The following is a 9,802-nucleotide window of genomic DNA, read 5'->3' on the forward strand; positions in this document are numbered from 1 at the left end:
GCCCGAGGGGGCTGGGGCAGTTGCCATGTTGCTTTCCTGGAACAATTCCCTAGGGGAACTAATTCTCCCTCCTGCACTGGGTGCTGGGAGGCGATGGGGGGATCTCCCTTGTCCCAAAGCTGGTGCCTGCACATGGGTGGATGAGGGGCAGCAGGAGGGCTTGTTTTGAACCCCCATCTATCTCCGTAGCTGCCTTTGCTCTCCTGATCCTGGAAGGGGTCCAGGAACCAACAAGTGGGAGGGGCTGCCTGGAAAGCAGCTGTGCACCCCCCCCCCCAGTGGGGGAGAGCTCCCTCCATTCTGAAAGGACCCGGATCAGTGGCTGGAAGGAAGAGATGGGGCGAGTTTTCTACCCATCCCAGGAGCGTGTTTTTTTTTTTTTTTTGCACAGGGCGCTACCTCACAAGGCTCAAGCAGGAGGGATTGAATTTCAGTGGGGAGGGGGGGGACGATCAGCTCCTTCCCCACATAGCAGGAGGGAGGTGGGCTTTTTTCTTTCGGAAAATTCCTCCTATAATCCGCCAACTTTCTGCAAACAAAAGCCAGGTTGCCAAGCCAGGATTTTTGAACTGCCCTCTCTGTAGAGGGAGGGGGGCTTTCCTCCATGACTCCCCGCCACTTGGCAGTGCAGTGCATTTCCTCCCCGTGTGCTCTTGGTCTTCTTAATGGGAAACCTGCTAGAAGGGGACCATGGGGCCTTCCTCTCTGGCTTGGCTCCCGAGAGCCAAGCCAGCAGGGCGGCCCCTGGGTGGAGGCGCTGGCTGCCCCCCTTCTCCATCCCCCCACATGGAAGCATGCGCAGGGAGCATCACTCACCCACGAAGGCAGCCGGCTGCCGCAAGGGATAAACTGAGTTAATGGAATAAATAGATAGATGTGGTTGCCTGTTTCTCGTCCTTTTTAAAAGGGAAGGGATGCCAGAATGGGGGGAGGGTGGGGGGGGCACTTTAATTCCCCTTGAAGGACAGAGCTGGCTTGTGGCTGAAGTCAATCCCAGACAAAGGAGGGAGGGAGGGAGGGGGCTGACTTGGACTCCCTCAATTCTTGCTGGCTTGAAGTGCTTTTAGGCCTCTATTCAGCCTAGCCAGTCACTCAGGAGTTGAGCGTGTGCACACACACACACATACACAATTGTGGAGGGCACCAGGCCACCAGTCTCTCCAGACCAGCCTGGGTCCCCCAAACCTTTCAAAACCAGCAAAGAACCCCTGCAAGGAGCCAATTAAAATTTCCAGGGTACCTAAAACCTAGCCAAGTGGTCAGCGAGGCAGGACTCTCTATCGGCCTGGGGTGTCGCAGTCCCAAACCTATCACCCCCACACACACCCCTTTGAGAAGGCCAGATCCAGGGGGGCTCCCAGGCCCGACTCCCACCTTTGCTGCCCGCGGTGACATGGGACGGCGTCCAAGCCTTCCGAGGCGTCCCTTCAGGACCCGGGCCTGGAAAGCGCCTTTTCGGGGAGCGCGCAGGTGAGCGGGGGGAGCCCCCCTCCTCCTCGGGAGGGGAGGGGCGGGGAGGGGCGGGCGGCTCTTAAGGCAAGGCGCGCCGGCGGAGCCACCAGCGGCGGCGAAGAAGCTTTGCTCGCGCTCCTCTCGCGCCGGACCAGGGAGCAGCCCGGCCGTCTTCGCCGCCGCCATGGCCAACTTCACCGGCAGCTGGAAGATGCGCAGCTCGGAGAACTTCGAGGAGCTGCTGAAGGAGCTGGGTGAGCGGCAGGGCCGGCCGGGGAGAGCGCGAGGCTGCGCTCGGGAGGGGGGAGGCTGAAGGGGTCCGGGGGCCACGTAGAGGAGGAAGGGGACGGGGAAGCCGCCCCCACTCCCGAAACCCCGAGCCAATTAAAGGCAGCGACCGTCGGGGGCCAGGCAGCTGTTCCGGGCGGGCTGGGGGCTTCGGGAGGGAGCCAGGCGGGTCCAGCCGGACCTCAGGTGCGGGACCCCTCTGGAAAGGCTCCGATCAACCCCCACCCACCCCCAAGATAGGGATCCGCGCTCTGGAGTCGCCTCCCTCTAGGGACCGCTTCTCCGGCATCTTTCGCTCCCCCGGGGATCCCAGAGGCGGGAACCCGAGAAACAGCGGTGGGGGGCAGAGGGTCGTGCCCTTGTTCCCGTCTCAGCCTGTTCCCTTCAGCAGCGCCGTTTCCTCCCTGGGAGAGATCGGGGCGGGGGGGAGGGGGAGGGAACCCCAGGTGAGCCTTCAAGACCGCGTCCGTCTTTCCCCCGTTTTATTCTCAGGATTAGAGAAGCAGAGAGCACCGAGGCAGAGCAACGTTCTCTTTTTCAGCAGCAGTTCTGGGGGATTTGCCCCGCTGGGGAGGCCGAAACGGGAGGGGATGCTCGGGTCTCCCGGGGGCAACGATTCCGCCACCAAGCAGGGGCTCTGCCCGGTCCTTCCCTGACCCGGACAGTCCTCGGTGGCCCTTGCGGAGAGCAGCCAGGATGGGGGGGGGAAACCCGCATTCCCTCCTCCACCTTCAACTAGGAAAAAAACCCGGCACCTTTTCCAGCCAACCCACCCATGAACCTAAAGCGAGCAAAGTTAGGGGAAAGGGCTGCTTTCAAGCCTGTCTTCTTTTGGGGGAAGGTCTCTGGCTCGTGGCTCCTCTAGCCCAGACCTGCCCCCTCTCCTTTTCTCTTTTCAAAGCAGGAGGAGATGGAGGGTTTTTCGGGTTTTTTTTTTGCAAATTCCTTCCAGCTTGGGGAAAGCATAGTTCAGGATAAATATCAAATCCTCAGGTTTCCTTCCCCCCCCCCCACAATTCCGCCTCCTGCCTCCCAGATGGGGATAATTTGATGCCGGGAGGGGGGTGGAGGAGAGGCCAAAGTGGCATTCAGATGTGCATTTGTGAATCTGTGAGGGAGAGAGGGAGGGCGCACGGCCGCTTAGAAGCCAGGGCTGTGGCCCAGTTCTTTGGGGAGGAGATTCCCAGAGGAAAGGGATAAAAGGGCCTCAAGAGCCTTCTTGCTCTTGAGGAGGCGGAAGCGCAGCAGCAAGTCTGGGCTGGAGCTGCTTGGGGGAAGAGTGAAGCGAAGCCTCCAGCCCTAGAGGCAGTTTATCTCGGTGGCCAATCTAGCATATAGGCCAGTGGTGAAATCCACATTTTTTTACTACCGGTTCTGTGGCCATGGCTTGGTGGGCATAGTGTGGTTTGGTGGGTGTGACAGGTGAAGGATACTGCAAAATCTCCATTCCCACCCCACTCTGGGACAAGCCAGAGGTGGTATTTGCCGAACTGCTCAAAATTTCCACTACCGGTTCTCCAGAACCTGCTGGATTTCACCCCTGATCTAGGCCTTTGGGGCCCTAATCCTGTTCTACAATTGATACCACTGAGATGTCCCTGAAAGTTGTGAGGGCCCCCCGGAATGGCAAGCTTCCTGAGCCGCCCCCCCAACACACACATCTGGCAGAAGTCTTTGTTCTCTTCCTCTTTGGCCCTGCCTTGCCACTTCCCTTCCCTCACCATTTTTGCCCAGGTCTTGGTATGTCTTCTTGTCCTCACCAAGAGAAACGTGGCAGCCGGTTGACTCCGGCCATCCAAGGGCCACGCGACACATGTTTTTCCATGTGGGCTGACACAGGGTCGGCCCCATCTCTGCTTCGAAAGGGTGAGGCTCCTTCGCACCCCTGCTGCTCTCCACTCTCATTCCAGTAATGGAGGGGGATAAGCGCAATTGGAAAAAGAAAGCAGATGGGTTGAAAAATGGCTTGTCCAGGACAGGCAGGGAAGCTTCAGCTACCGCACTGATTGGATCCAGACCCCTTGGAAAATCTGATTTAATAGCAAACAAAATAAAGCAGTGGGAGCCAATCCAGAGGAGAAAAATCTGCCTGATTTAGCTGGCTGGGGAATTCTGGGAATTGAAGTCCACAGGTCTAAAGTTGCCAAGGTTGGAGCTTCCCCTGCACCCCACCCCACCCGGGTTTACACCTTCCTGGGATTCAACCAGGCTGCCTGGAAGTTAGTGCCTCAGTTTTCCCATGGAGACTCGGTTCTTTCTGCCTCTTATGCCTGTTGCACAATTGTTAGCTCCTACAACACCACTGAGGCAGCTTCCCTCAGGGAAGCTGTCATGACTGACAGTTGTGCAAGTTCTGGATGACTGTTTCTTCGGAAACATGACAATGTCCCTCCTCACCCCCAATTCTCCTTCACGCTTGTCATTGCCTCACACTCCGCTCCTTCAACCTGGCTGAAGGCCCACATCTGCAAATGTGTGCGAGTGCGTGCATGTGTGATTTATGTGTGTGTTATTTGTGTGTTTTAAGAAAGAAAACAAAAAAAGTCAAAGAAGGACACTAATGAAGTAAGCATTGGAAAGAGGAACAGGTTCATTGTAGCATCAGCAAATGTTGTCGTGCAAAAACAGGCAGGAATGTGCACATGGCGGGGGAGGCAGGGGACTTTACAAAAGGGGGAGCACAGTTGGAGAGCTGGGTGTGTCCCTTGCAAATTGAGCCCAGCTGTAAACACAGGCAGGAGGAGTGTAGAAGCCCAATTTGAAGGGGTGTGACTGGCAAGCAGATGAGAAAAGGGTGGCTCAGCCACAGGCCTTTTCTGAGCCACAGAGGAAAAAGTCACACTGAACCAGAGCCAGGGCTGCATCAGTGGAAGTCAGCTGGGCTCCAGACTCTGGCAGACAAAGTCCTAAAGGTTCAACAGCTCCAAAAAAACAAAAAAAACAAAACCCTCCTGGAGGAGAAGTCCCATGTTCCCCTAGCAGCTCCAACCTTCACTGGGGTTCAATCCGAGGGGGATCAGGTTTCACCCCAGGTCAGTTCAGGAGGCCATGTCTCACCCAGGGTCCCTCGGGGAACCGGCTCATCTCGGCCCCCCACCCCATCTTCTTCCAGGGGTCAACGTGATGCTTCGGAAGATCGCGGTGGCTGCGGCCTCCAAACCAGCCGTGGAGATCAAGCAGGAGGGACCCTCCTTCTACATCAAGACCTCCACCACAGTCCGCACCACGGAGGTCCGTTTTGAGGTCGGGGAGGAGTTTGAGGAGCAGACGGTAGACGGGAGGCCTTGCAAGGTGAGGGACTGGCGGGAGGAAGGCCCGTGGTTGGGGAAAGGAGAGGCGGTGTCCATGGACCAGCGGTAGGGTCCTGTCTGCTGGGTGAGGAGGTCCCTCCTTTGACAATGCAGGCCTCTTTGCTCCGGAGAAGGGCCTCCCGTTGCACAGAGGCTGTTGTGGGGAACAGAGGCTGCCCCCCCTGCCAAGGGGCCGCTGGCTTTTGTGATTGCCACCCTCCCCCTGTCCAGCTGTCTCCCTAGCTAGCTGGACCAGCTGCAGCAAAAGGTGGGGAGCTGCTGGCCCTGCAAAACGGGGGGCAGAAAGGCCAGGTTGAGGGGGAGAAGATGAACTTCCCCCCATCTTCCCATCCTTTCTGCATCTCAACCCCCTCCCAGGCTTTCTTGGGCTCTGGGCAGACAATGACATCAGCGCAGGGGGGTGGGGATGACTCCTGCGGCCTTTCAAAGCCTCTGCCCTCTGGCTGCCCCCTTCCTCTCAGCCAGCCCTTCCTCCCCAGTGATGGATGAGCTGCCCTGCAAAGCGGAACAAGCCCCTGGCGCATTGATGCCGCCTCCTTCTGCCAGCAGCCTGCCGGGTGACAAACGAGTGTGACGAGAGGGGGCTGCGGACCTTCCTTGGCCTCAGCGGACCCCATTGCTCAAGGAGGGTGGGACACTTGCTTTCTTTCCCCACTTTCCAGAGTTTGGCCAAGTGGGAGAACAACAACAAGATCGTGTGTGAGCAGAAGCTGCTGAAAGGAGAAGGGCCCCAAACCAGCTGGTCCCGGGAACTGACCAACGATGGGGAGCTCATTCTGGTGAGGACCCCCTCCCCCCTGTTCTGCCTCCCCCCTCCTGCTTCCTCAGTTGCTCTTTTTTCATTGGCCTAAAGTACAGACTTATGCCAGGATTGGGCTCTGTGAGACAGAGTGAAACATTGAAACCTTGGCTGCACCTACTCAAACCCCCCCCCCACCCAGATGGCCTAGGAGGTGGCAGCTGTAGGAGGTGCAGGGAAAGCATCCCCCACAGACCCCTTTTTCCTCCTGAGGAAAGCAGGAAGAGCAAAAAATCCAACCTTGTTCTCCCATGTCCCAAGGTGCAGATTCAGGGGGGGGGCATCCCCTCGCCCTTTTCAGCCCCTTTGCTCCCCAGCCTGCAAGAGGATGAGAGCCACTCCTGCTTCCCTCTCAACTCCTCCTTTGCCTTCTCAGACCATGAAGGCCAATGACGTCGTCTGCACAAGGATCTACGTCCGCGAGTGAGAGGCCTCCGGCCAGCGCCAGACACGATGGGGAGGTGGGGGGAACAGCCCAGGAGCACCCCTGCCCTGCAGCACAATGCCAGCCTTCCCCACTGCCTGGCCCCTATCAAGGCCAGGCTTGGGGGGTCAGGATGTGGTCCCTACAAGCTGGCGCCTCTCCCCTCCTCTCCCCTTTGGGGTGGGGCAGGGGGGCTTCCCTTCAGGTGTCCCTGCCGCCCCCTCCTCTTTGTTCCTGGCCGGTGTGTGCTGCTGAACCCCCAAAGCAGCAGAGAGATCGTCTTGCGGGGACCCACCGAAGGGCTGGCGCAGATCTGCCCCCCCCTCCCCCACCCCCACCCCCTTCCTTTTAGTCTGTAACGTTTGTGAAGGTGCTTTCATTTCCCCCCCCCCGCCTCCATTAAAACTTTTCCCAGGTCTCCTGCCTCCATTCTTTCTATGATGCGGGAGGCGTTTCCTCGCCTCATCACCCTCCGTGCCCAGTTGGTGACCCCCACTCGGCTTGCCAGCCTCTCCTCTCAATCTCCCCATCTGGCACTTTGTCTCTCCTGGAACAGGGGGGGATTCGGGAGTGGGGGGGGCTTAGGAAACCATCTCTGAAGCCCTTTTGATTCATTCCCACTCCATTGGACCCCCCCATCCCACTTTTTTTAAGATTCCAGAGGAGGAACCCAAAAGGGTCTGCTGTTCCTTGGGGGTACCCATTATTACGGGAGGGGAGGGTGAAATTGGGGCCCCTGGAGCCCAGGCTGGGGTCTTTCCAAAGGGTTCTGGACCTGCACTGTTTCAGGATTTGGGGGTGCCAGGCCTTGGAAATTCCTGGCCAGCTTTAAATCAAGGTGCCCACCCACCCAGCAGAAGGACAGGGGCTTTGGCCCGAGGTGAGGCAGAGTTGCCCCCCGTCACCGGTCTGCCTGCCCTGACCAGCTGCAGTTCCTCCCGGCCAGGTGGGCTCAACCTTGGAGACAAGCGCTCCATCAAGCCCCCGCTCTGTTGCCATGGCAAAGTCAGGGACCCCTCCTGCATCCTGAGGCTGGGAGCCTTCGGCGCTATCCCAGGCAACCTCGCTTGCAGTGACCTCGTGCTCCGCTTTTTCTTTCGGGTTCCCAGGAAGGAGAACAAAGCGCCCCCCCTCCTCCCTCACTCTTAAAGGGGCACCTTTCATCCTCAGACAAAGCCTGTCATGGCCCTCCCCCTCCGGGCGCCCGACAGGTCAGAGGCCACAGAGACTGGCGGCCCCTCCTCCAGCTTTCCACCGATTGGGGGGGGAAGTTGGGGGGGTGCTCCAGGAGGCTGAAGGATGATCCGCAAGGCTCCTGGACAGCCCTGAACTCTGTGCCCTTGGCCACCTGTGGCTCTCTGCACCTGCTGACTCCAGCCCACTCGGGATCAAAATTGGCCAAAACCTTCAAGCCCCGTCTGTCCGCCACATCAGAGAGTACAAGGGTCTCCCAGGCCACGTGATCCTCTCGGAGGACCCCTGCCACAAGCCGGGAAGAGGGCAGAGAACCAGGAAGATGTTCCAGGACCAGCAGACCCTTCACTGCCAAGCGGGCTCCATCCCTTCCCAAATCACAGACAAGAAGCCATTTTTTTTCCCCTTAAAAAAAATAACAGGGTAGATTTGCTCCCTCGTTCTGAATCCAGTGGGACGGAGAATTCCAGGAATCTCTCCCCTTTGCAGTTCCCTAAAGAGTCCACCAGGGGCCTAATTTGCTGCCTAGAACAGCGGTCACCAACTGGTGGTCCATGAGAAAATGTTGGTGGTCCGCAGAAAAATTATCTGCATTTTTTATGTTGCACTAAATCAGGGGTCTTCAAACTATGGCCCCTGGGCCGGATACGTGCAATGAACGTTTGTGTTGCTGCAGAGAATCTCCCCCTTTGGGGTCTTTTTGTGTGGGTCAGAGGGGGGCATAAATTCCGACTTGAGGTCTGCTTCGGCCTCCTGGTGCGGGGCTTTGGGCGAAGGCTGGAGGGAAGGGCCACTGGTGGCAAAGAGCCGGAGGGCCTTGTTCCAGTGGGACAGCATCATGGCCTGGAACTGGCTGACCATCTCAGCCTGCTGAGCCTCCAAGTGCCAATACCTGACCTTGCAATCTCACAGGTCTTCCCTCAGCTTAGAAAGCCTATGCTCCTAGTCCTCAGTGAGGTGCTTCTGCTGAGCCTCCTTCTCGGTGACATCCAATTTGAACTGAGCCAGTTCTTTCTCATGGTGGCCGCTTAGCTCATACAACTGCTTCCTGTTGGGGCCCTAAGGAGCCCGGGGGGGGGGGGAAGCGAGCAGTGGCTGGCAGGGCAGGGGTGAGTAGAGGCCAGCGAGGCACACCCCCCCCCCCGTGAGTGACATTGAGCTGGCCATGCCTACCCAGTCACATAACCACCCCCAACCAGTCATCAGGCAGATCATATTAGTGGTCTGCGGGGCTTAAAATTATGAATGTAGGGGTCCCTGATGTCCGAAAGGTTGGTGACCCCGGCCTAGAAGACGTCTCTGTTCCAGGAGTGATTTCCCCCAGTGGCCACCAGGGGGCAGGCTTCACTGTCGCTCAGCTTTCCACCAGCCCTTCTGAGCCTTGGGATGAAGTTTTGTCCAAGGCTTGGGGAGAGGTCAAACTCCCCCACCACCACCACCACTTGCTTTGGTCTTGCGAGGAGCAAAAACCAGCGAAGGAGACTCCTCCCGAGAAGATGCCTCAAAAAAACTGGGGAGTACAGCCCCTCTCTTCTCAAAGCAAGGACCTCCCTCGCCGGGTTCCTTGCTTTCCCTGCAGAAAAGAGAAAGCCTCGGCCCCTTTCATCAGCCCTTCTGGGGCGGAAAAGGTGCAGGGGGATGGTCCCAAGCATCCCACCCTCTTCCCTGTCCTTGCGCCCACTTGCCCAAACATTCCCAAGGATTGGGGGGGCCCTGTGGAACCCTCTGCAAGGGCCCCAACAGCCAGGAGGCAAAGCCACCCGGACCAGGGAGACGCTGTGCACTGGACTCGTAAGTCTGAGCATCCCCGCCCACCCTCTTTCCCCGTAAGGCCCACAATCAGGCAGCCATGCTCTGCTTTTCCTGCCCTTTCAAAGAGAGAAGTAAGTTACGTTTGGAAATCGGAAACCGTGCGGCTGAAAAAAGGCTTCTTTCCACAGCTCATAAAAATTTGGAAAATCAAATGGGTGGTGGAATGTCTGCACATCCTCCCTTGTCCGAGCCAGCCTCCCTTCTACAGCCCCAGCACCCCCGTTTCCCGGACTGCCTCCTGGTCCCCGTTCGGAAACAGAGCTGGGAGTTTGTGGGGAGGGGCCAGCTGGGTCCTGCGCCCATCCCACCTTGTAGGGAATCGGCTTGTTGTGACACCCCCCCCCCCAGTGGGCCATCCAGCTCAGAAGCCGCAACCGGTGTCCACGGCTGCATTCACACACCGATCCAGAGGACACTACGAGTGAGCGAGCGAGTGGGTGAGGGGATGGTGGGCCCCATTGCACGAAGTTCCAAACAAAGCAGTGGGGGGCGGGGAGAGGAGGCGGCGGAGGAAGGACAGTA

The 9,802-nt window shown here is 58.3% G+C and overlaps 1 protein-coding gene across 1 annotated transcript; it reads left to right on the forward strand.

Annotated features, from left to right (window-relative positions):
- The first annotated feature begins 1,538 nt into the window (after positions 1-1,538).
- Positions 1,539-6,691, forward strand: CRABP2 (cellular retinoic acid binding protein 2). Its single transcript, XM_058160499.1, has 4 exons — positions 1,539-1,706; positions 4,853-5,031; positions 5,714-5,830; positions 6,227-6,691. Exons 1-4 carry the CDS (start codon positions 1,637-1,639, stop codon positions 6,275-6,277), a joined length of 417 nt encoding a protein of 138 aa, XP_058016482.1. The 5' UTR covers positions 1,539-1,636; the 3' UTR covers positions 6,278-6,691.
- The last annotated feature ends 3,111 nt before the right edge of the window (positions 6,692-9,802 follow it).

The sequence above is a fragment of the Ahaetulla prasina genome, chromosome 17 (genome assembly GCF_028640845.1).
Source record: "Ahaetulla prasina isolate Xishuangbanna chromosome 17, ASM2864084v1, whole genome shotgun sequence".
In the NCBI taxonomy this organism is placed as follows: domain Eukaryota; kingdom Metazoa; phylum Chordata; class Lepidosauria; order Squamata; family Colubridae; genus Ahaetulla; species Ahaetulla prasina.

What these genes read in the sequence shown, in the direction of transcription:
- CRABP2 (XM_058160499.1), top strand. Translation starts at nt 1,637, where the DNA reads ATGGCCAACTTCACCGGCAGCTGGAAGATGCGCAGCTCGGAGAACTTC. An exon ending in GGAGCTGCTGAAGGAGCTGG is followed by an intron (nt 1,707 to 4,852) that starts GTGAGCGGCAGG and finishes ATCTTCTTCCAG; the next exon opens with GGGTCAACGTGATGCTTCGG. An exon ending in ACGATGGGGAGCTCATTCTG is followed by an intron (nt 5,831 to 6,226) that starts GTGAGGACCCCC and finishes TTGCCTTCTCAG; the next exon opens with ACCATGAAGGCCAATGACGT.